Raw genomic sequence first — 25,265 nt, forward strand, 5'->3', positions numbered from 1 at the left:
GAGAAACATACCTGAACTCACCCTGCACTGACCCCGCTCGTACCCCCCAGCCTCCGTACCAGGAATGATGTCTGCTTTTATTGACTTTGTTAAAGCGTTTTCAATGCTACTTCCTATGTGTTTACAAGACAGTAAATCACAGTCCATTCTGGGTGGGGGGTTACAGGTTGCAATCCAGAGGCCAAGAAACTGCACAGTAAGGAAGAAAACATCAGTGGAGCCCAGGCACGACATCCTAGCAGGCATCCGTGAGGTAACGCGCACATGGAGCTGATGTCTTCATTTGATTCTGTCCGAACAAGATGAGATTAGCAAGTTACAACTCTGTTTCTCGAATTAAGAGGCGACCCCAAAAAAAGGACTAGCAAACCAGAACTACAGCTGGTGTCATCACACAAGAGTTTTATTGAACAACCGTAGTGAAAAAAACACTTACACTTTACAGTTCATCAGCATTTTGGAGGTGTCACTCAAGGTTTGTCCTTTTGTCCAGTCAGAAGCTCAGGCCATTTAATGGACTTGAACGCCAAATGTGGCAATTTTCTCCGGCCACTGCACACACTTGTAAACCACCACACAAACACACACAGCGACCAAATTGCTGTGTGACTACGACATAGCCACACGACCGGCATTCCTCGCGGCTGGGGATTACCTCACTGCCATGGCACAGCACAGGACTGTTAAGCACTTTCCAGCTCTTCAGAGTGATGAGGTCAATGTTTGAGCCTTCTCAACACAACGTTAAGTGACGATAAAATGAATGCACAGCTATTTGTTTGACCACCGTGGATTCATTATGGAGAAAGAATATGGCTGGTTGTGTCGCACAAGCCTTTTTGTTGACAGGATATCGCCGTCACTCTTGGGTTGACTGAGAGACGAGTAGGCAACCGGTCAAAACGTCCAAGTGGCTCCTCAGTATGGAGGAGCAGGAATCTGAGTTCCTCACCTTATTTTCAAGGGAGAGCCCAAACACGGGCTGTCCTCACGCTTAAAACGTCACGTTGACGGATGTCGAGGTTTTAGTTCATGATGCTCCCCCGGACGCGAGGAGGGAGGAGGGGACGGAGTTGAAAAGCCTATTGCATCAATGTGCTAAACTGACTTCTGCATCAACACTGGCCGCCAAAGTCTGTCAATATGACACCAATGTGCTGCATTTTATATCTGGAGTTCTGTTCTTCCGGTCACCACTCAACGCTTCACTAAGTCGGCCTTCAGCATGCAATGCTAGTGTTTCACCACTAGGCAATGACCTTTGAAGTGTTCAGGCGTATTAATCCCAAAGTCCTAGCGTTGTGCTTGAGTGTGTTTGCTTTGTGTTGTGATTTCGTACGGGACAGCAGCTGAGCCCGACTTTTTTATTATGCAAACTAGGGTTCTGACTCAATCAATCTCAGGCAGAGACTTCTTCCAGTTTCAATTGCTATTCCTGTGCCTCATACACCGCGTAACTACAGGAATTAAGCAACTTTATTATAGTCATAGTGAAGCAAAACACACCAAGTGTCACCCAGAACACCAGAAGTATTACCCTGCATTATTCTGCTAGTGAGTCGAAAGAGTTGCAATGACATGGTGGATGTGCTGTTCATGCCCAGCACGGGAGTTCAGTGAGTAGAGTTCAAGTCAAGCTGTCAACACTCTTAATGTGTCTTTGTCAAAATGGTCACCCAACGACCTTGACCTTGACTTCATGTCCAGTCACCACCGTTCATCATGTTTGGTTTAACTCATCCCTCTTTCCTCAGGCCAAATGGACGATATTTTTGTAATGTAGAGCATACATTACTTACAACTTCTCTACAGGAATAATAGACAGCGCTTGTATTAGTTTATACCCTTTTCATTTGGCCCCAAAGTGTTTTCTTTGTCTGCTGATAATTCAAAACATACAGAGACATGGCGGAAAATGAAATTCAATTTCAATTGAGTGGTAAGATGTCACATCCATCTGCAGCTTAATATGAAATGGGACATTTCACCTTCAGCACCAAATGGCCAAACCTATCCGGATTGCTAATATATGGCCTGATATTTAAGGGAACCACCTGCCGTTGTTGAATCATGGATGTGTTTTGGCTTTTCTCTCCAATATCTCCATAACAGAGGCAGGCTCTCTCACTCCAGATCCAGGTGAGTTATGCTGGTGTGTTTTACAAAGTGCATAATTACAACAGGTGGTTGTAAACCATCAGGCTTTTAAAAAAGCCGCAGCGGTTTGGACGTTGGTGCAACCAGATGAGAATCTCAACATCCCACATTTCTTTCCACTCCAACACATTCTCTGTTTCTCTCCATCTTCCTCGGCAGCTGTTTTGTTTTTCTTCTCGTCCTCGGTGGTGTCTACCTTTCCACTCGCTCAACCTTATACTCCAGTGTGTATTTTTATGTCTCGTATTAGTTTGGAGAAACAATACCTTTCACTGAATGGTAGTCTGTTCAGGGGACTTCTCAGACATTCAGTCACCTCTTTTCTAAGAATAACTGATGTGCACCGGTGCCAAAAAGTTCCTCTCGCATTTTTTTCCTCACTGACACTCCCACATTTTGAGCTTTGTATTATTTAACAAACTCTCCACTAAATGGGAAAAGCAGTAGAAGAGGGATCAGTGGTAAATCTGGGTCTGTGTCAACTCAGCTCAAAGGCATTAAGAAGCCTGCGTAGCGGCTCTCAAGAGAATCTCGGGAGCAAAGCAGCAGACAGTTAGGTATGCAGAAAATATTGAATAAAAAATGATGCCTCTTCTATATGTTCGCTGCAGAACCTTTGATGTACAGTCTGGAGAACTTTAGCCGGACAGGTCGCCGTTGAAAAAACAGGTCTGATTTGTTTACACGTGCGTCCAGAGGGTAAAAGGTTGCAAGTGACAGTTGACTCAATTGTTTTGAATTAAAAGCTCAGATACATTTCACTCCTTAATGTGACTTAATGACAGGCTTATATTTGTGACAAACGATAATTGCTTTTTTATGTTTGTCATTACCGTTCACCCCAAGAATGGTCAGGGCAGAAGGCTTCAACTTCAGATTTGTGTAGAAGTCACTGCTTTTGATGAACAGTGGGTCTACTCTGAGTCTGTCCTGGATGACGGAGCTTCTTGCCCAACCCCAAAGGTAGAGTCTTCTGCAGAGAGAGTTCATATTGTGGTTTCAAAACAGGGGGAGGTGACCCCAAGTGGCTCCAAATTGTCCATAGGTGTCTGTCTGTAAATGGCTTGTGATGGACTGACATGAATGAATGATTAATCCTGTGAAATCACTAGGTGTTGAAGGGTAAATAGATACAAAGTGAAGAAAATAAAAGGTCAGAGTGCCACAAAAATAAGGTCACTTTTACACAGCAACTGTGCCAGTCCGCCTAGTGAAACTCCAGCCACCTTCATGGCCTCGGTCTGATTTTGATGCAGTGACTATGGTCATTGAGTGGCAGCGTATTTTTTAGGAAAGTCACTAAAGAACATGCACCTCCAAAGCAGAAACTTCATTTATGTTCACAGCACAATAAACAATAGTGTCCTGTTTAGACTGACTTGGGATTGGGACATTTGCTGCAGGTTTAACTCGTGTAAAAGCTACTTCAGTCTAACATCCAGTTGAAAGTTTTCTAACCTTAAATATTTCCTATGCATTTCCAAGACTCCCAGAACTCAATTTCAGTGTCAACCTCAGCTTCAAGCGACCCTTGTGTGCGGCTGTAAAAACTAGCGTTCAACACCAACTTTAATTATCATGCATGTGGATTTTTTTTTACATGGGTGTGTCCATTGCTTTACAGGGGTCAAAATATAAGAGAACAAAGTGTTGAATTGTTCCAGGTGGCAATGTGACTTGTACAATGTCCCACTGGAACTAATAAGGCAGGTCCATTTTCACCCTCTAAATCCCCCGCATTGGTTAAAATGACTGATTTACAGCTAAGACAGACTCAACACACTTTATTATAGAAATATTATATTATATTTTACTTTTCTACAGCCATACAATGTGAAAAGTCTAATGGTTTCCCAGAGAAGAGCGGTCTGCGTTTATGAAGCCTCTGCGGTCCATGAAAAAAAGAGTCAGTCATGGCTTGTTAGCAGAGTAATCCTATTTGAGGCTTGGAATAAAGCAAACCTACACAGTAGATTAACACTTCCATGATGATTTAAAGCGGTTTTACAAAGGGTTCTGGGAATGTGTTCAGCAGGTGGTGTCAGTGGGGTTCAATATTTTAAAGGTGTGAAAAGAGTGACAAGCGAACTCACCACCACTGTGGAGGACCTGGAGAAGTACTGGACATGGTCAGGCGCATCAGGAGATGCAATCAAATACGAGACTTTCTAGACAGTTTTGTGCCTCTTTTTCAAATGATCTACCACTACTGAGGGTTGTTTTCACACCGGGAGTCAAACAGGTTTAACAACAGGGGAACCAATGTTCCAAAAAGAAGAAGCATCTTTTACCTCATGGAACAAATTGAATGAAAGGAAAACTAACTTCAAAAATATGTGTTGCATGCATCTTCAAAATGATTGTATTTTGCGAGCATTTTAAGGTGGTGGTGATGAGAAAGGTAAGTTGGTGGGAACTCAATGAATCAGTCGCTGGTGGCAAGAAGGATAATGTAGCTATGTTCGATGGGAGTAGATGTATGTGACGGGCAGCGACTTGGCAGTACATGATGATGATAGTTAAATGCAAGAGTTGGTGGTGACTAGATGGAAGAGTACTGAGTTGGTGGCTGTCAGATGAAGTGGTGCCCTGACTACTGAGCAATGGTGATGAGAACAAGTTGGTGGGTGGATGAATGAGTTGGTGGAGACTAGTTGAACTAGTGTTGTAGTACTCCAGATTGATCTCAGACCGGTCTCAAGACCACTTTTATGGTGTGGTCTAGGTCTCAACCGCCAAATGTCTCGGTCTTGTCTTGGTCTCAATACTCTCCAATACTCTGTGGTCTTGACTACTAACTTGAACAAGAGAGGTGATCAGACGGAAGACTTGATGTGACAAGAAGATATATGCAGTAAACAACAAATGAAGAGCTGACAGAAATAAACACTGCAAGAACAAAGCCAGGAGGAGTGAAAAAAAAGAAGTTGTGGATTCAAGACAAGTAATCTTTTAAAAATATTTAGGTTTTTTTTTCCCATTTGTGTATTCATATTATGTATTCATTCTAATATACGTAGCGCTATACTCATAACCCAATAATTCAGTTAAGTAAGTTCCTTTATTTGTGTGTCAGTCATGGTCTGAAAGTAGCTTTTACACAAAAATTAACCAGGAATGTAATGTTGAATATGTCGCGCCATCTCAAATGCAAGTCCCACAGTTCTTGACGGCTTCAGACTCCACAAATAGAAACCTTGATTTTAACTCTGCAAATTCTAACAAAGTCCAACTTCACCCTCAGATGCTTATCTTGATCTTCGGATGAATAAAACTTCTGCGTTCCAGGATCTGCAAACGCGTGTGACACTTTTATATGTGTGTTAAAGTGCGTTGCGATGAGAGTTAACATACCAGAAGCAGCTGCAGATACGTTCAGGGTACCACACTCCACTTTTTAGGTAGTTCGGGCCACATCTCAATGTGGGTGCTTTTGGTGTGCATTTGTCGACTCCAGGCATCTGCAGCCTTCACCTGTGATAGAGACCATTCAGACTGATGACTGAGAAATGAGAACGAGATTTTCTCATGCTCCGTTGAAAACATGTTTCATTTGAAAAACTATATAGTTTCATATATGTTTTCATACATACTATATGAAAAACTATATTTTGGTACAACACAAAGGAGAAAACACACGGTCACAGGAACTAAGTGGATGAGGGGACCAAATCAGAAGTTACAAATTGTGGTCACTGTTACCGAGCAAGAAATGTGGGAGACTCAAAAGTAACTCATTTTAAGAGGAATTGTTGTTATTATTATGTGATGTGCTACAGCAAAAATATAAAAAATAAGAATGATCCGAGACACAACTTGTGTTTAATAGCAAATTCAGAGTCGGACAGTACCTGTACCTAGAACGTCAGTACAGAATAGGGCTGGAAGAAAATACTGATACATGCTCAAATGTCATGATACTTGATTGCATGATATTTTGCAATACTTGATAATATGATACGGTCTTGATATTTTAAGTTGGCCATATCAATATTTCATACATAGATACTTGCATATGCTGCTACATTTGTGACACGTTTGAGAAACATTTTCTTTCTGTACACTGGAGTTATTTTGTTGATAAAGGGAGCTGTTCTTTCCTCAGTCTAACTGGGTTCATAACAATAAACTTGTTTAATATTGTCCTACATCGTCTGATTTTTCCCCTTTAAAATGACTTCTCTTGTTAACAAATATTAGAATGTATTGCTTATCTTACAGTATTGCCATATATTGCATCGGAGTACGTATTGTATCGTAAGATACCTGGCAATACACAGCCCTAGGTCATTGGCTTCCGCGTATCATTCTCCTTGTCCGTTCTCTGTGTTTTTTTCGGATCTCTTAGTTTTTAGAGTTATTGTAGCTTCAATTCTTTGTTTGCTTCTGATCTCCGCGTGTTTCTTGTTTCCTCCGATTTTAGTTTTGTCCCTCAGGAGTTCGTTTTTTTGTATTGTATTTTCAGACTCCTTGCTCGTGATCTCCCGGTTCGGTGACGCTTTTGGTTGGACTTATTTCCATTTTTGTGTACATCTCCGCTTTCTGTTTGGATTCTTTGACCTTTTTGTGATTATTGTGAATTCTTTGTCAAAATGAAATACTGTTCTTTGCAACTCTGATCTCCTGTGAGTCTTATTCATCACGACATTCGGGTCCTACTCCACTCGAACCATTACACATTAGGCTTTTTGAAGGCATACATTGTATTGTTGCCCAAATTATGATGCAAATGTTAATATTATTGTACACCCGACAACACTGACTCCAGTTCACATTCTGTTGTCTTGGTAGATTTTGAATACTCCTCAGGCAAGTTGCTTATCATTTCAGCATATCAGACCACTTGGTATCCACGTGCCATCATTGGGCATGGTCTGGCTCCAAAGTGTTTTGTGTAGACGTATTACTCTGTATCAAGTTTGTCCTCTTGAGGACAGGGAAACTTTCCAACTTATCCTCACTCCCATGGTATAACATACAGAAGTTGGGAAAGTGGACTTTTGCTTCCTTCATAGTGGAGGAGGGAGGGCGCGATGTGCAAGGAGTCGTATGGAAGCTCTCCTCAGACATGGCTCTTCTCCTTGCTGACGGACTTTTTTTTTTTTACATGATGCGCTGGCCACTAACATCAACGTGCAACACTGAAGGCTTCCTTTGATGTCAGCATAGGGCGCTTCTGTACGTCTCCTTGCACCTCGCACCAGCCCACCATGGCTATGTAGGATGCATAAGTCCAATTTCCCAGCATCAATATGTAACACCATGGGAGTGAAGATGTGTGGCAACCGAAGGAAGCATTATACGAGGGTTATTGAAGTTGCTGGAAAGGCATAATAATGACAGAAAATGAAAGGCCATTCCTTGAAGGATGGAATAAAACAGTGACAGTAAGAGCTATTAACTTATAAAAGAACTTTCAAACAATGTCTGGTGTTTGACAGGCATTCAGCACCCTTACCCCCGCCCTCCCCACCCGGGTCTCCACTGTTGTTTTATGGCAGCCAGAGTTCAAAGTATTGCATGTTACAACCATCATCTTTCTCCTCCTATCAAGCCAACGTGTAACAGTCATGTTCCCCTGAAAGCAACCCCACCGCTTTGTTGTCATAAAGAATAATTACAATATAATTGCATGATGTATGAAAGCTCGCAGCGAGCGTATAACACACCAGGCGCACTATGACACACTTTAGAAAAGTCAAGCCAACATTGTGAGAAGCTCGAGAAGAATGATTGTGAGCGAGAGAGCGTTTGTCTATGAGACCGAGGCTTAAGATGTGATGTGAAAACCATTCTGTGTCATGTGTTCACATGGAATTCATATTACTTACATGTGTAGAATGAAAAAAAAGCACATCAAGGTCGGTCCTCAGAGACCACCAAACAACTTAGAACCTGCGTTCAGGGAATAGGTTAATGTAACTGTAGATTTTCTTAAGTACATGCCATTTTTCCATGTGCTGCTGATAGAAAACCAAGCGTGAGTTAAACGCAGGATTCTTTGACAATACAATTTGATCACTGCAAAAAAATAGAAGCGACTACTTCAAATAAACAATGTTTTAATCTTTGGGGTAGAAAAGTAGTTTTTTTGGTTCGCTTCATTATCATGTTCAGCCACCACCTTTTCTGTTCAGTACAGTGAAGGATCTCACAGGTTTTCATACGTCAAGGGTTCTTATCCGAAGTCCATACATCAGTTGAGCCATTAACAGTTGTTCTGGTCATCACAATGCATCTCCTAAACCAGGATACCCACCGCAACTGTGTGCCCAAGGCTCATGTCCATGGACACACTAACAGATAATGTGACATTGCACCGCCTCGATGCAAGTAAACTGGAACAGCCCGCCCATAAAAATGAACCTGATGGGTCCAGTTATGCAGAGACAAATGTGACGCGGTGAACCGGAAACAAAATGTCCCTCATATTCCACTCACCAATAGTTACAGTTGAACCCAGAAATCAAATGGAGCCTCTCCAGTTAAGAATGCCTGAATTGCTTTCTTTAAAGATAGAAGTTTGTATCTGGTAGTATTACCTTCAGCTGTCTGACCTAGTTCTAAAGGTCTACATATCCAGCCACAATCTTCACACAATAGGTAGCAGGAATTTTGTTCCACTCCTGCAGACAGAACTGGTGTAACTGAGCCAAGTTTGAAGACTGCCTTGTTCATACACACCTCATTCAGTTCTGCCCACTCATTTTCAATGGGGTTGTGTTTTTGTGACGGTCGCTCCAAAATACTGTAGCCAGATTGTTGGTATGCTTGGGTCATTGTCCATTTGGAAGACCCATTTGTGCCCGAGGTTTACCTCCTTGGCTGACGGATTGAGTTGTTGCTGCAAAAATTCCAGATTGTGTTCATTCCTCAAGAGGTCATTCAGTTGAAGAAATCAGAAAAAGAACATGATATGCCCCTTTGTAGCTTCTGCCCATTTGTCCTCCTCGTGTAACAAAGGTCGTAGCAGCCAAAGAGTCCAATTTTAGTTTCCTCAAACCACAGGAGACGTCTCCAACAACACAAAGGTCTGTCCCAGTGCACATTTCTGAACGTTTCTGGAGGAGTGACTTCTTCCTGGCAAAGTGGCCTTCCAACCCATGTTGGTACAGGACTTGTTTCACAGTGGACAATGACACTGTCTTCACAGCTTCAGCCAGCATCTTCATTAAGCCTTCTGCTTTTGTCAGTCAGTTGGACACTCACATCATCTCACAGACCCCCTCTGCCTCCTCAGCAGTATGATGGCTCCGCATTCCCATGGTGTTTGAACTGGTCTGCTATTGTCAGGACAGATGAATGAGGCAACTTTTGCAAGAACTCTCACCAAAGAATGAGCCAGACTGATTTACAGTAGGTCAACAATTATCCAATGACATTTTTGTGAAATAACTGCAATGTTACACCAAATAGCAGTGTGTTGCAGCTCCGCCTTAAATACAACGATGCACTGAACGCACTGAACCCAAATGCTCTCACTGAACTTATCAGTTCCTACGCTATGATGATGTTAATGTCTGGGCTTACCCAAATTGCTATGTGTAAAGATTTGGAACGTAAATATTGGGCCGTTGTTAGTGTTGGCTTTGGCAGACATTTGCTGTAGGATTGTTTCAATGACCCTCTGCCACATCACAACATGTATTTCCATCTATTTATTTTTCACCTAGATCAATCCTAGCATCTTAGAATATTGTTGTATAGATAGATAGATGTTATTTTGTTTTGATAGTTTTTTAGTCTTTCACATTACCAGCTGCAAGAAAATAAAATAAAGAATATTTGTATGCTTTCTTTCCTTTCTTTTTTGCTGACTGCAGTCACTGAAATTTCTTCGGAATTTAATTTTTTCTTTGATGACTGTGCACTTTCGCCACTGGGTGTCACTAAGATATAGATACCTATCAATATAGAGCTTGCAATGATCACCAAATTCATCCGGGAAAACAACAGTTTCTGTTGAGTTCTTCATTTAAGGATATGGATCAAACTGACTGCTTATCATTTTAAGGGAAATTCATTTCTATTTATTCAAAATCAAAACAAAATGCACATAGAATTCACTGTGATAAAACAACTTTTTTTTTCAATAACTATCATTAAGAGTCAATTACATCCATATCTAGGTGGGTGAGCGTTACACGTCCAAAACCTATTTAAATATAATATTTAAATAGCAATAATTGGACTAGGTTCTGGAGCATGAAAACCCGACCAAAATGTACGCCCATTTGCTACATTTCACTCCTCAAAAGTCTTTAGGCAAAGTGCTTTAACAAATGTTGCATTTGAAACTAGCTCCGCCTGCTGAGGATGTTAACTTTCCCGCAAGTTCATTTAAATGTAGGAGTCAAATGCCGAATGCGACCGCAAGAAACACACGTGAGGGAGGAAGATGCGCCACTGAAAACTGCACCGCGGAGGGGATTCAGCAACTTGCAGGCGAAACGACATTGAATTTGGGACATTTTTTAAACTCCATGCAAACGGTGATCGCGAGCGTCCGCGTGTGTCATAAAGCAAACAGCTCTCGTTTAGAAGCGTCTTTGATGGAATTCTCCGGTCAGAGCTGCAGGACTTTCACTTTGGATCGCGCCTCCAAAACTTCTGGACTTGTCATCACTTTGAAGGATTCTTTTACCAGCAGCTCCTCTTTTGGAACCTCTCGCTTGTCACAAGTGCGTTTGCGAGGACCAGGATACGTCAGAAGTGAAACCATCCAGAGGAATTTTTAATTTCGCGGAGATTCCAGCGCACACAGTGGAGTATTCATGCATCAATATTTGAATTATTACAAGATGAGGCTGAGAACATCGAGGTTTGGTTGTCTGTAAGTAAGACGGATTGACAAGAGAACGCCCGCTTCTGCTCGCTATTAATCTGATATTTCATTTCCCATCTAGGTTACTTCAGTTCACAGCGCTTTGCTTTTACGCAGAGGTAAATATCTTTGTTTCACAGTCAACTTCAAGAAACAATTAAAGCTTAACCCTTGCGTCTGGACATTTCAAATTGGCTGCGGTAACGGTGGGAACACTTTATTATAAACGCAATGGCATTTTGGCAACAATTCAAACATCTTGAAAAGGAGTACGTCTGAAAGGTGATGGTAAAAACATGTGTGCACCGGCACGGAGGGAGAAAGTCAAGAGGTGAAGCTTGGGGGCGGTGGTGTCTTTAACTGCGAAACAAAATTAATAAAAATTCATTGTATATATTTTATTTGACGGCCGAGGCCCCCTGTGACGTTAGCTTAGCCACCAGGACAATAGCTAGCTTCAATTTGCCTGAAAAAATATGGCGTCATTAACAGTACATTTTTTGCCTTACTGTTAACAGGGTTCCGTGCAGCCTCCACCTAACTTTAAACACCATGTTACCGAGCAGAGCCGGCTGTCGGACCGCATGAGCCGCCGCTTGACCAGGACCTACCAGTTGTACAGTAGAACCAGCGGCAAACACGTCCAGGTCCTGTCCAACAAGCGGGTCAACGCCAACGGCGAGGACGGAGCAATGCACGGTACTGTCACCACTGTCGTCATAGTCGTATGAATGTCATGACTTGGAAGTGTATGACTATATCAAACTTTTCAAAAGAAATTACTAATTATGGTCAACAAATAAACGTATCTGCTCATAAAGATTTCCAATAAGTTGAGTAAATGTCTTCAGATTTTGTTATTATAAACTGTGCTTCTCTTTGTTTCTATTGTTAGCTCTGACTGTCAAATACTTTCTGACATTACTTTTATTATTCATTTCATGTGTAAAAATGAATAGGATGAATAGTTATAAACAGGTGGTTATCAACCATGCACTCTTAAAAAGTATTGCTGTCATTACTAGAGGCAATATGGCATATTTAATAATGTTATTTAATTGAGACATTAAAGGCACTGTTCACATGACAATGTACATGTATTTATCTAGGGTTTGTACAGTACTTTTGTACCTATATAAATGAGATTTTAACACCAGTTGATGAAGACTAAAACAAAATTATTGCATAGTTGTCTTGAAGTGTGTTGATGAGTAAGGCAGAAAAGACATTTCTAACACACATATTCACTAAAAACTAACTATACATATCATGAACAACAATTGTAATTAATTTATATATATATTTATATTATTATATTTATATTTTTTATAAGCAGAAAAGGTTTTGCATTTATATGATAGTTTTTTTAACAGTTTGAACGCACACAAATCTGGTTTTGTCATCTGTGTTTGTCTGACCTGTCCAGGGTGAGCTTGTATTCATGCCAGCTGGGTTCCAGCAAACCCTCCCACTCCCTGGCCTCGCTAACAATATGCAAAGCCCAACATAATGGTAAAACAGTTAGAGCTTTAAGAAACTTGAAGTCACTTCTCACATGCAATACATCAGTAGGAGGATGAGAGATGACGTGTTACTAATGCCATTGATGTTAAACTGAAGTGTCACTTCCTGACCTTTCTCTCAAAGTTTTGACTCACAACTTTTAGGTGACTTGTCAGTGGAATACCAAGACCTCCACACAAAAACTGTAAAATATGAAATGCATTATCCTCGAGAACATGGGATAGTGTTAGTGTAATGGTGCGTGGGCGTTGTAGAGCAGCCAGTGGAGGAATAATACCAGAGCCAGGATAAATGGTATTAATTATAAACACAGTCAATGACTTGTGTCACCGTATTTCATCAAATTTATTCCTTCCGCTTGGTGTCTAATCTGCAACGTTGTTCTGTTAGACTTGAAAAATATTGTCTTCAACCTGGAACCGTGACACAGAGGATTTGAGATCCATCTTTCCACTGCAGAATTCATCTGAGCTCCTTTGTGCTCTGTGTGCCGTGGCCGAAACATTGGCGATATTTACTAGTTGATTTTCAGTCTGTGGCGCCAACGGAACATAGATTTGCGTTCCTACTCTAGACAGTCTAAAAAGACATTAAACAATCAAAAGTGTTTCATTTCAATTTTCTGTGCTGTCTATGTAAAATTCTACCCTTAAAAATAGATGGATTTCGGTAATTAATAAGTATAATTGAAGAGACTTGGAGAGGTTAGGAATTTCAGTATTACTTACCACGTGAAAGTTATTACAGTAACAAAAGGAACAGAAAACAAAGCACCCAAGTTAAGACACCAACTAGAATGTAGACAAACACTGCAATGATAAATCAGTCAAAAGACATTTAGCGCCTAGTAAAGCTGTGCTTTTACTTGGGAGGAATTTTAACATTTCTTTTTCTGTACTTTTATTGAAGTAAATGATCTGAATAGTTTTTCCATCACCGTCCGTGTGACTCAATTTACAAGGCGAGGTGAAGTAAGGCATCCTCACTTTATACCCTTTCCATTCCCAGCCTCGCCTTTGTGCTCTTTTGTCTTTCAAATTTCTCTCCACACACTCTGGCTACACTTACCTACTAAGTGGGTGTCAGTCTTGTCAGTGTCCCAAATCTGACCACTGCGCCGCGCTTGTGGCTGCGGCGCTGACCGCAGTATTGTCACTCTCCTTTATCGTCCGTCCGCACCGCATCCCGGCACATTCACACAATTTTGCTAACAATCATGAGGCCAGAGATCCAAGCTCTTTTTGCACTTTCATGGTTAAAGGTTTCCTGATTGTAAAAAATAAAAATAAAATAAATGAATGTGAAGAAAGGCAATAGCTAAGACATTGGCTCTTGGATCAAACGAATTGTTTTGTTTGTGTTTTTGTGTGCAGCGAAACTGGAGGTGGAGACCGACTCTTTTGGGAGTCGGGTCAGGATCAGGGGGGTGAAGACGGGATATTACATATGTATGAACAAGAGAGGGAAGCTGATTGGAAAGGTAACGTTTCTGTCTAAATATCTAAAATATCTAAATAAACGTCTCATATCGAGAGCCTTCAGAAACCAATACATGAAATATTTCCCACTTTCATTTAAAACAGCTGATTGGTGTGTTACAACTTTCTACAAAAAGCTGTGTTTTTGCCGCACTTATCATGAGCTTCAGTGATTTAGCATGTAGCGCTATGTGAGCATTGTCTGATGGCATGTTGCGGAGCGATATCTATGTCACGTCCACAGTGTGGGAATGCGTCTGAAAGTTTCAAAAGCTTCAATAATTCAACCCCTTTTTTGTGTTTAGAGGAAAGGACGAGGGAAAGACTGCATCTTCACAGAGATTGTTTTGGAAAACAACTATACGGCGCTCCAGAATGCTAAGTACGAAGGCTGGTACATGGCGTTCACACGGAAGGGCCGTCCAAGAAAGGCTTCCAAGACCAAGCAGCACCAGCGAGAGGCCCACTTCATGAAGCGGCTACCCAGGGGACACTTGCTCAGTGAGAGGAGGCCGTTTGACGTCCTCCCTCTGCCTGTGCACCCTGTAGGTAAGCGGACTAAACCTTCCCATCAGCAGCGCTCAGGGGGCCGCTGAGGCCTGCAGACACTCCTGAAGAACTGTGGACAGATCTGCTCAGAGGAACCACTACCAGAGACGTTGCAAAACTACACAGACTTTTTGTTTGCCACTTTCCTCTGATGAAATAGTGCATGTTAACGTTAATCTCCTTATTTCCAAGTCTGGCAGCAGACCTTAGGTGTTGTGTATTAAATCAGGGAAACAACTTATCGTCTGTATTCACGTGGACTTTTCCAACGTTTGCCGGCCCAGCGGAGCAAAATGTTCAAAACTAGAGGTACAATGAAGATTGACATGGCAGCTACCTGTGGATTCCTTTTTTTGGGGGTAAAACTTTTTCTGAGGAACCTTTAACCCGTTGTTTTCTACATATATGAATATATTTTTATGTAAAAAATGTAAATGAGGTGAAATGATGGAAATATTTATTGTAGAGTGTATATTAAAACCACTAAAGACTCACTAGAGCTTGGCTTTTCTATTGTGGGGCTGTTTTGGGAACATTGATAGTTGCCCCCCAAAAGTTGGGAGACCCAGATAACTGAGAGGCAATATCTGTGACTGGCTTCTGAATTCAATGTGCTCAGCAAGTGAGACTTGGGCTTGAATGGCTGGAGCTATGCGTTAAAAGCGATGAGGTCAGCCCACCATTTTGGCCTAAACAAAGGTTACCACCATGTAGTTGCATTTCTCACGATCGCACACCGTAACCCTCTGATCAAATGGGCTCTTTGTGGAACCTCATATAAAAGGGCATGTTATACAATAGTGGGTTCGAATAATAACACGAGGAGGGGTCAGTTATCAAAAAGAAGCCAGTCACTCAGGGAGGGTTCGGGGTGCAGAGGGGGGGGGGGGGGCAGAAAAAGCATAGACAAAATGTGGCATCGACTGAAAGAAGGGGAATGGCTGGGAAGAGGCATTCGGTAGTGAAAGAAAGGCAAAAAAGAAACTCTCTTCCCAGGAGCAGTTGAGCATGACCGTCAGAGGCCAAACGACAGGGGAGGAAGAAGACCCCTAACAAGAACCCGGCGGCTCTCTCTATGCATGGGCTGGATGTCCAATTTGTTAGTCCCTGTTTTCTCGGACTGAAGTCATTTCGACAGCGGTTGCAAAGCTGAGGACTGCAGTGAATGTGTTGAACTTTATATCCACTGTAAATGTTTTAATGCAGCGGGGTCGTCGTCAAAAACATTAGCCAAGTCAAAACATATAATGCTTGTCTTGCATGTTTATTTCGCAGTTGGAGTAGACTAGTACAACCACCACCTAGTCCATAGCTTAACAATAACTAAAGGCTTTTGATATTAGTTTTAAATCGTCAAGTTTCCCAGAGGATCAGAGGCCAAAACAATTTGCTGCAGCAGAGTACCAAATGGTGATGGAGGTGTTGAGAGTGTACTGCACCATCAACATCAGTAGCAGATGAAACCTTCTTAGATGCAAAGTAACATAACAACCACAGGAGCAGCCTCTTAAATAGCCACAAACACAAGCCAAGATAAAGGAAATTTGCAAAATATTTGGTCACAATTTGTTTAAAAATACACAAGGTGTTGATTTTACTTTGGACATTAATGGGTCAGTAGCAGGGGCGCCAACTTTGTTTCTGTCAGTGGGAGCTCAAAACATTGACATTGCGAGGGGCGGGGGGTTCACTTGGCTAAAAATGTGTGGGGAATGGGAAGTGTGACGTGACAAGCACACAGAAAGACACGGACACTTCAGCAGCAACCGGCATGAGTGCTCAGCAATCTGGATCCCCGAAGTACTCACCAATGGTCACTAGATCCTCGACGTAGCCTTGACCTGGATGCTACATTGATATAGCGTGTAGCTTAAACGGAAATCTGGTTCCACAAGTAATTTCACAACTGATTTACGTGAAATGGCCGTCCATCCTTGAGTGATGTATAGACCCATTTACAGTCAAAGGCATCAAAAGATAGGCATGCACACGTGGTCTGGCAGTTGCCTGGTCGGGTTGTCAGAACCGGTATTCAAACAATCATTTATGCTCAACGGGCCTGGGATCCTTTTTTTCATCTGTCAGTGCGACTTTTGCTGATAAAATTTTCTCCATGTTACGTAGCCTTTACGCATCTTGAGAAAACAACATCACTGTCCCATATTTCCACTGCAAAAACAAGCAGACGTGTCTATTGAATTTTACGGAGCCATTCATAGCGTGACGTCATCAACAAGCTCATACATATTTTTTCGCGCCACATTAATTCACATGGTTCATCTTTTTGTGGAGCTAAACAGCTCATATAATTGCTAACCTTCAATGAAATAGGCCTTTAACCTTAATTTAAAAATGCTGCATGAAACTACATTATGACATTAGCAGAAGGCAGTGGCACTTACACTTACATTGTTTATATCTCAATTTATTTAAAAAAAACAAAACATAAAAACAAGTTTGAAAAACAATGGAAATTGATTGAAGAATGAAGAAGAATGAAGATATGGCGTTTTTAAAAGGTTTCGTATTTTAGAATTATGGTTATTTCAGACCTTATGTCTTTCAGATAATCAGATAATGCGCATCTTGTTGTATTATTCACATGAATGCCAGAAAATATTAAAGTTTCAGCAGAATAAACTGAGGTCACATAATCTTCTAACCTATATGTACTTTTTTATTTTTATTTTTTTTAGACCTTTGTCCATTACATTGGAACAGAATGTCAGTTAGCAGCTTTCAGGGTGGCCCCGCTACATGCGAAGAACATGAAGGTATTCAGTTTAACACGAATAGGATGTTCTGGTAACTGTGACCCTGGAACGAACAGGGACAGGCCATTGTGTGTTTTGAGTGTTTTACAAGGCCATCAGTGAAAGGAGGGTGGGCAGTTTATATGACCACCGTCAAAACTACAGCCTAGAGAGAGACACAACATGTGAAAGAAGAAAAATAGTCTTGTTAAATCAGTTACCGGCAAGCCTTTAATAAAGTTTCGAGGTAAAACAGAAGGTTAGTAATAAATAAATGAAAGCATGGCTGACCATTTGATGCTTGTAAGACACTGAACTTACTGTTCAAACCTCCCTTTTTATGTATGAGAGTGAAGATTAGAAGAGTGGAGTATAAATGACTACTTTATAGATTCATTTGCAGATTCATTCATTGTGATGATCTGTATTCCTCCCCGATGTTTGAATCTAAACCAAGACACTGAAGCGGTCAAAGAAGATCACTTAATCAGAGTCATTATGAACACACAATTACTTTATTTCAACATACACAGTCAAGCACATGGTCTCAGAAATATAATAAATTTCCCCATCGGACTCCATCAGGAAATAAGAGGGTAATATATTGTCTAAGCAGAAGAGCTGCTGGTTCGAGTTTTCCATGGATCATGTGGCGAAATTTGAAATACTAGCTGTTGAAGTGTTTCTTTCGTTCCTGGCATGTTTTCTGGGGTCACGTGAACAACAAGCAACAATTTTTCATTCAGCTGATGGAAAAAAAAAACCTGTTTTTGTTTTATTGGTTTTCCTGGAACGTCATTATTCGATTTCACTGAGTTTTGCAGTCGACATCCCCCTCACCGGTCCCCTTCAGTTTCTTGATCTCCCGCAGCAGCTCCTGCTCCAGACCCAAGATCTCTTTGGGCTTCTTGTACTGGACCAGAGATAAGTCGTATAATTACTTTAACATGCCCGATCCTGTCTACTTGGCAATCACCAAGGCTTTTTGGAAGTAATATGAAAACAATCAAAAGTTTCGTTCAACTGTTCAAATCCCTATTATTATAACACACAGGTGAGACATAATATTATGACCACCTGATACATATGATGTGCAAGAAAAGAAGCAAACACCACTGGTAATGTAACAGGAATCACAATGGCAATAATACTTTGGTGCTCAAATTCCGATGTTTCAGACTTCATCAAACTGTTTCCACCATGTTGTTTTATGTTGCGCTGGGTTATTATACTTACACTGACAATCAACGTGTTGTTGGCGTGACTGAAGTTTAAGGACGAACTCTCCAATGGCAGCTGATTCCGATCCAAATCAGGAATGGAGAACTTTTTGTAATACCTGCCAAAGAATGGAAACATCAGATGCGGCGCTGGCGGTGTTGTACAGTGCCATCTATAGGAAAACTTGGGAACTACTCTGAGCAGAACTACTCTTTTTTTTAAATGAAATTAAAAAAGGAAAATAATCACTTTTTATTTGAGGTTCTGATGATGATGCATCTCTCTGATGATGATGCTGTCACACTGAAAACATCCTTAGGGTATGGAAGGTTCCGGATTCTCCATTGAAAACTGTTCTTTGTGTCTTTACGGGTAAACACAGGCTGCAGGACGAGAATGCATTCAACTACAAATTCAGACTGGATAAGAAGTAGACGTTGTGAAGCGTGATGTCAAGACTACATACGTTGGAAGAGTTCTCCTTTATGATCTCCTCTTCTGGAGAAGCCTGCAAGCTCGGACCAGGATCTCCAACTTCCACCTGCCACTGACCTTGCGACCCGAGTGCACTCTTATGTCTCCATTTCCGAACTGAAATGCATAACCCATTGTGTTAATACTCCATTTTCCTATTAGTTGGGGAGGAGAAATAAACAGCTGCTCACCAATAAGTTCATCTGTTTTCAAATCATATTCTTCTGCCATTTCTTTTCCATCAGAGAACAGATAGTGAATCTTCCTTTTGCCTTGAATTCAGATTTACAGACAATGTAGGAGGAATATATTACATTGGGGATCAAAAGTGCGATTGGACACTTTGGAAAACAATAGCCAAACAATAAACACGAAAAAACTAAATTCATATTATTTATGAAATTGACTTTTTTTTTTTTTGCTTTAACAGTTTTCAAAGAACTAAAAGTTGAATTAATACATCACCTGCATTTGCTTAATAAACTCGTTTAACAGCGAATTACAGTGGCACATTTCAAAACACAACACAAAACGTGAGTAGTTTAATAAGAAGCACTGCATGTGTGCTTAAATGCTAAGGATTTTCAGTTGAATCCTAAAAGGAAAACCTGTATTCGGTTTGGCTCACCTACACCAGTTGTTAACATGTGTCGCTAACATGTTACCACGTGTTTAGTTCACAGTGGAGACTCCTAGGCATTTATAAACACGAGATCCTATACATTACTATTTTTCACATCCACACACGGCTGCACTACTCACCGTCGTGAACTAAAGCAGTTTTCTTTGACGACTTCAGAACATCGACCCAGCTTTCAACAGCCATGTTTGTTCTGCGGAACGAGGTGCTTCCGGCTACAAACCGTTACCATAGCAGCGGACGTCTACGCTCGTAAATGATTTTTTTAAAATCATTTTTATTCTATTTTATGTTTTCTAATAATATTATTGCCTTGTGTTATAAATAAATAAATAAATAAAAATGGTTTGACTAAAGAAAAAAACAATACCGGAAGTGCAACATTTGATTCGCAACGTTTGCACGTTTGGTTCCGCCTGTGTCGGGGTAAGGTTCCAAACTTTAAATATGAAAGGGGTGTATTATTTCGTGTTTGGATAGATTATGAATCTGTTATAGCGGGGTAGTCTTCGATATGGCATTTATGTATTTTGTCAAATACAAAAATAGCGACGCGAAATGTAAAGTAATCTAGTGTTAGCCGAAGCTAAGTAGTTAGCAACACCAAATATAAACGTTTCCGATATAAAAATCGTGAATGTATTGCTGGCGAACATTGCATGACAATTTACTGTTATTTCTCATTCCTTTCCAGCGCAGCTTGGTGTTACTTGACATAAGGCTGTTAATCGATATTTAGTTTACAATCTTAAGAGAGAAATGGCGAATCTGTGGAACTGAAAGACAATATTGTCGAGAATTTGGATGCATTGGGAATACAAATTCAGGCTGAACATGTTCAAAATCTCATAAATATATACGATTTAAATGTTAATTCTGATTCTGCTATTATTAGATTAGACTAGATTTGAGTACCTTCAATGTGTTCTTAATATTTGGGTCCACTAAATGTGGACATGGTATCCTCTTTATAACATCATGGAGTAGGAAGTAGAAAGTGTTTCATTGATTTGGAGTGCCACCTTAATAGTGAGAATTTTATTTTATTCGGATTTTTTAACCACTTTCAACTATTGATGTGATTTTAGGCCACTGGCTCCGTCAGGGAACACTAAGAATGGAACCTTGCCGTGGTATTATGAAAGCTTTCCCTAAAGTTAAAAGGGCCAAAGCTTTGCAGGGGAATGGTGCACCACCAGTGAAGAAGAAGCTTGGTGACTGTGATGCCACAGGCAGGTTATCTTTCCCTTTTCATGTTTAACATTTTAACTGTATTATTGAATTCTTACCTATCTTATTTTTAATCCTTGACAGGAGACATCTTCAATGATGTCAACATCTTCATCCTGCCTGCCGGAATCGGAAGTGCCCGATGTCAAATCTTCCAAAGGCAAATTCAGCAGAATGGTGGTCAAATCGAAAGTTCATTGTGTCCTGGCGTCACTCATGTTGTTGTTGATGACACCATGGACTGTGAAAGGGCTCTTCGCCTGCTGAAGGTGGATCGTATGCCCTCTGGAGTCCAACTGGTGAAATGCAGTTGGCTCAGTTCCTGCATCAGCGAGAAACATCTACTTGATGTTGACAGTTACAGTCTTCTAGTGAAGAGGTGGATGCATTTCCTTATTATTCTGTTTTTTTTGTCTCATATTTTATCATTAGTAACGTTTCATCATGCTGACCAAATAGTTTTGTTATTCTATTATAATTGCTTTGTGACTTCCCCATCAGAGATCTTGATACACCAAGTGAAAACATCAAGGAACCCCTGGAGAAGAAAACGGTCACTGAAAATAACCTAGTGAGCCATCAGAGCAAGCAGCAGGAGCTTCCAGAGGTTTCTGTGGTAGGTTCTGCAAAAGTTTATGACCAAGCTCTATCAAGAAACATCTTCCATTTCAGACTCTTCCAGAAAGCAAAGACGGAGCACATAGAGAAGATGATGGGGTCTCCAACAGTGACCTTGAAGCTCTTATCTCTGGTCTCCACCCCAAAGAAGAGACTCCCGGTCCAAGCCTAGATCCTGGTCTAGAATCTGGTGCTAGTCATCAGGGTCTGTCAGGAAAGTGGGTGTGTGCCCAGTCCTCTCACACCAAAGCAAATAACCACAATAAACACCTGACGGACAAACTGGAGCAACTGGCCAAGGCGTATACACACCAGGGCGACAGGTGGAGGGCGCTGGGATACTCCAAAGCTGTTAATGCACTGAAGAGCTATCACAAACCTGTGACGTCCTATCAGGTTAGTCCATGGAATCACACGTTCCACCACCTCCACTTTTTATTGAGGTGACATTTATTTTCTTTTTTAAACAAAAATACCATAGTAGCCCACTTCAGCATCACTAGACCTTTTTCTCATATTGTGCCTGCTGAACCGGATTCAGGAGGCTTGTCAGATTCCTGGCATTGGAAAACGTATGGCGGACAAAATTGATGAGATCATGGAGAGTGGTCACCTGCGGAAGTTGGACAACATTGGAGAAGCTGTGCCTGTTTTGGAGCTCTTTACTAATATCTGGGGAGCGGGGGCTAAGACGGCACAAGCCTGGTACCAACAGGTGAGAGATGGTTTAGGGCCTCTTTGAGGTAACTGATGCTTCTAAAAGTAGTCTTCTGTCAATGTGTTTCTTTTGGCTGTTTCATATTTTAAATTGAGGAGCGGAAAACCTCAGACTTACTATGTTGTCTCCAAGGGATTTCGTACTCTGGAGGATATCCGCACCAAAGCCCACCTGACCAGCACCCAAAAAATTGGACTCAAGCACTACGATGACTTCCTGGACAGAATGCCAAGAGAAGAAGCTGCTGCCATTGAGAAAGTGGTAAAGCATCGCAAACTTATTCATCACTAGATTCCGCATGCTAATCCAAATGTCAGTTTCTGTCTGTCGGATTCAATTTCTCAACTTCCCGAAGATATCTTTAAACAAAGTTTCATGTCTCACCTTAAAAAAATTGGAAGACAACTGGATGGAAATGTGTTTTCCTTTTCCTTTTCTGCTTTGTGATGCAAAGACCAGACCTGGTCCGCTCTGGAGGAGCTTCCCACGGCAGAAAAAATATTTTGGGTTTGCATCTCCATGAGTGAGCCAGCGCTCTGTTCACTCCACAGCACTCAGGAGGACAATGTTTTCCATATAGCGTTACTTGAATTTTCATTTTTCTTTGCAAGTTCACTAGGGAGAAAGTCATTGTTGTGTTGATGACTAAAGCATGTGTGTTTCTTATGATATGATGCTGTAGCACAGGCTTCTGGTGTTTGGCTGATAGTTGGATGAAAGTCCCATCCGTGTGCAGACTTGAGAATTTTCAGTCACTGGATCTGCAACTTTTTGAAGTGGTTAAAAAATACTAACTATATGCTTGGTTGAACATTGGTAATGTGACCATTTACAAATGGAGCAATGTAAATGACCTGATTTAACATTTTATTTAGCATCTACCTCTTGTTTTATTTAAGGTCAAACATGTAGATATTCTGTGGTACATACTGCATTTCAAGTCTATTACCTGGAGAGGCACTTGCCATGCGCTGCTTATGTTTTAAGTACTTGTTAATGTGGCTATTGTTTATTGTTGTCATCACCAGGCTTATTTCTCAGCTGGAATGACAGTAAATCATCTCTCATACTTCTAGTTGTCTTTTGTACTGACGTCACAGGATGTTCACCTTGCCGAAAACCAACTTCCGAACGCTTGGTTTTATAGTGTGCGCATGATTTTTAAAATAGTTAATCTAAGCATCGTTGTTTGATGTCATCATAAATGGTCGCCTACAAGTGGATCTGGTACTTACACTGGATCACAAAGTAAATTCATTTAAAAATGCCACTTCTATTTCTGCAGCATTTTGAACACGATGATGTCAGTGCTGTCTCGCCTCTTTACAACAACATCAGGCGACAGAGTAGTAAGGCCAACACAAGTTCACTATTTTATTTTATTTTATTTATGACAACGCTTTATTCCAAGGCACTTTCCTAGTTGGTGGGATCCCCTCTGACCATGGCAATAAAGTTGATGCTGATTCTGATTTGTTGCTAGAGCATTACATTGCCATCTACTGGCCTGGCATGTATATTACATAGTACTTCATTTTTAGGTGGATTTGTCTGGGCACCTGAAACTGCTCTATTTTTGCATAGCAATTTCTTTTAAAAACCAGCTGGGGAAACTGCATCCTGTTTTTGTGTCTGTCTCTAGCCATACATCACAGAAGCTCCCACTACTGCCTCGTGTTCCTCAACTGAGTCAGAGATTAAAATGCATGACAATATTTGGATAACAAATTGAAGTCACACGTCCTTCCTTTGTTTATCCATGTGTTTGGGATAGTTGTGTTGAAACTAAGCTAGTCCTTATCTCACTAGATATCTGTTGTCTTGCAGGTGAGGGATGCTGCTCTGTCTGTGGTCCCTGGCCTGGTGGCTATAGCCTGCGGCTCTTACCGTCGTGGGAAGGCAACATGTGGAGACGTTGATGTGCTGATCACCCACCCAGACAGAGTTTCACACAAAGGGGTTTTCGGCAAAGTGCTGCAGATTCTCCATGACAATGGTGTGCATTGCCATCAACTAAGCCGAGGATGGTGCCAACGTATGTATACTTAAATGTGGTTTTAATCCATTACCTAGGTTTCTTGACCGATGATCTGGTAAGCCACGAGGAGAACGGGGATCAGAAGAAGTACATGGGTGTGTGTCGACTCCCTGGCGTGGACCGCCGTCATCGCAGGCTGGACATCATCGTGGTGCCGTACAACGAATTCGCCTGTGCTCTCATGTACTTCACCGGATCAGCACACTTCAATAGATCCATGAGAGCGCTTGCAAAGACAAAAAGCATGAGCTTGTCTGAGCATTCGCTGAACCAGAGTGTGGTGAGGCAAGGTACCGCCAAGGTCTATGCCGGGACTCCACTTCACACCGCGACTGAGAAGGATGTCTTTAACCTCTTAGGTATCCCTTTCAGGGAGCCGAGTGAACGCGATTGGTGACGCTTTGCTGCTTTTTTATTTTATATATGGTTGATACATCCAAATTTTCTATTTTTTTAACAATTATTTTAACAGGAATGTGAGCCTCAATTCAATGTACGCTGCTACTTCGATTCAAGGACAAATGTCTATAGCAGAACAATTGTTTTTATCAAGAAGGCTTCATCGATCATGTTCTCAATAGATTCAAGGTCATTCGGGGTAGGATGATGCCATTTTAGTTTACTTTACAGAGTGAATGTAAACTCCTCATCACTTCACTACACAGCTTTTACCTCTTTTAAGCAGCACGCATGTTGATAGTTTATCAACACAACAATCCTGACAACGCATGTACTCAACTTAAATAATAATCAATAAATAATAAATATCTGGGCCTGTTGTGTGTTCTTGGTATTATCAGTCTTATGATACCATCAAATACAGTTGGTGTTGGAAAATTTAAAACATTTTATTTACGTTTTTGGAACTGGTGCCGTGGTTTGTGTTGTCGCCTCACTGTGAGAACGCTGTGGTTTCGAATCCAGGCTCCAGACACGATGAGAGCTTCAAATAAAATCCAAGTGAATTTGTTTTATTTTCTGTAGAGGCTTTTTTTTAATGTGTTATTGAAGTCTCACACGTGTTTTACACGTGTGTGCTGT

General features: G+C 41.1%; 3 protein-coding genes across 6 annotated transcripts; 2 read left to right on the top strand and 1 right to left on the bottom strand.

Annotated features, from left to right (window-relative positions):
* The first annotated feature begins 10,748 nt into the window (after positions 1 to 10,748).
* Positions 10,749 to 15,108, top strand: LOC128753926 (fibroblast growth factor 8b-like). Its single transcript, XM_053856139.1, has 5 exons — positions 10,749 to 10,990; positions 11,064 to 11,100; positions 11,500 to 11,680; positions 13,879 to 13,985; positions 14,289 to 15,108. The coding sequence occupies exons 1-5, from the start codon at positions 10,932 to 10,934 to the stop codon at positions 14,577 to 14,579; spliced, it is 675 nt and encodes a 224-aa protein (XP_053712114.1). The 5' UTR covers positions 10,749 to 10,931; the 3' UTR covers positions 14,580 to 15,108.
* A 2,686-nt stretch (positions 15,109 to 17,794) lies between these two features.
* LOC128753826 (protein DPCD-like) lies at positions 17,795 to 21,086 on the bottom strand. 3 transcript variants are annotated; one of them, XM_053855948.1, is made up of 6 exons: positions 20,910 to 21,086; positions 19,172 to 19,252; positions 18,973 to 19,097; positions 18,756 to 18,889; positions 18,522 to 18,624; positions 17,795 to 18,198 (listed from the first exon to the last, which is right to left on the bottom strand). In XM_053855948.1, the coding sequence occupies exons 2-6, from the start codon at positions 19,209 to 19,211 to the stop codon at positions 18,094 to 18,096; spliced, it is 507 nt and encodes a 168-aa protein (XP_053711923.1). In that variant the 5' UTR covers positions 19,212 to 19,252; positions 20,910 to 21,086; the 3' UTR covers positions 17,795 to 18,093. The 3 variants fall into 3 exon arrangements, with proteins under 3 accessions (XP_053711923.1, XP_053711921.1, XP_053711922.1); XM_053855946.1 differs by lacking the exon at positions 20,910 to 21,086 and adding an exon at positions 19,743 to 19,831; XM_053855947.1 differs by lacking the exon at positions 20,910 to 21,086 and adding an exon at positions 19,609 to 19,736.
* LOC128753824 (DNA polymerase lambda-like) lies at positions 20,019 to 25,179 on the top strand. Of its 2 annotated transcripts, XM_053855944.1 has the most exons (9): positions 20,019 to 20,046; positions 20,709 to 20,852; positions 20,935 to 21,229; positions 21,352 to 21,466; positions 21,523 to 21,864; positions 22,010 to 22,183; positions 22,319 to 22,447; positions 24,014 to 24,182; positions 24,260 to 25,176. In XM_053855944.1, the coding sequence occupies exons 2-9, from the start codon at positions 20,738 to 20,740 to the stop codon at positions 24,619 to 24,621; spliced, it is 1,701 nt and encodes a 566-aa protein (XP_053711919.1). In that variant the 5' UTR covers positions 20,019 to 20,046; positions 20,709 to 20,737; the 3' UTR covers positions 24,622 to 25,176. The 2 variants fall into 2 exon arrangements, with proteins under 2 accessions (XP_053711919.1, XP_053711920.1); XM_053855945.1 differs by lacking the exon at positions 22,010 to 22,183 and having other exon boundaries at positions 24,260 to 25,179.
* Positions 25,180 to 25,265: the final 86 nt, after the last annotated feature.

This window comes from Synchiropus splendidus, chromosome 2, assembly GCF_027744825.2.
Source record: "Synchiropus splendidus isolate RoL2022-P1 chromosome 2, RoL_Sspl_1.0, whole genome shotgun sequence".
Lineage (NCBI taxonomy): Eukaryota > Metazoa > Chordata > Actinopteri > Syngnathiformes > Callionymidae > Synchiropus > Synchiropus splendidus.

Excerpts from the sequence above, each read along its gene's own strand:
- LOC128753826 (XM_053855946.1), bottom strand. The coding sequence starts at position 19,806 with ATGGCTGTTGAAAGCTGGGTCGATGTTCTGAAGTCGTCAAAGAAAACT. Across the intron at positions 18,625-18,755 it reads ATCAGAACCTCAAATAAAAA|GTATTACAAAAAGTTCTCCA; the intron begins GTGATTATTTTC and ends ATTCTTTGGCAG. Across the intron at positions 18,199-18,521 it reads ACAACACGTTGATTGTCAGT|TACAAGAAGCCCAAAGAGAT; the intron begins GTAAGTATAATA and ends TCTCTGGTCCAG.
- LOC128753926 (XM_053856139.1), top strand. The coding sequence starts at position 10,932 with ATGCATCAATATTTGAATTATTACAAGATGAGGCTGAGAACATCGAGG. Across the intron at positions 11,681-13,878 it reads CGAGGACGGAGCAATGCACG|CGAAACTGGAGGTGGAGACC; the intron begins GTACTGTCACCA and ends TTTTGTGTGCAG. Across the intron at positions 13,986-14,288 it reads GAGGGAAGCTGATTGGAAAG|AGGAAAGGACGAGGGAAAGA; the intron begins GTAACGTTTCTG and ends TTTTGTGTTTAG.
- LOC128753824 (XM_053855944.1), top strand. The coding sequence starts at position 20,738 with ATGGAACCTTGCCGTGGTATTATGAAAGCTTTCCCTAAAGTTAAAAGG. Across the intron at positions 22,448-24,013 it reads CTGCTGCCATTGAGAAAGTG|GTGAGGGATGCTGCTCTGTC; the intron begins GTAAAGCATCGC and ends GTTGTCTTGCAG. Across the intron at positions 24,183-24,259 it reads GCAGATTCTCCATGACAATG|GTTTCTTGACCGATGATCTG; the intron begins GTGTGCATTGCC and ends TCCATTACCTAG.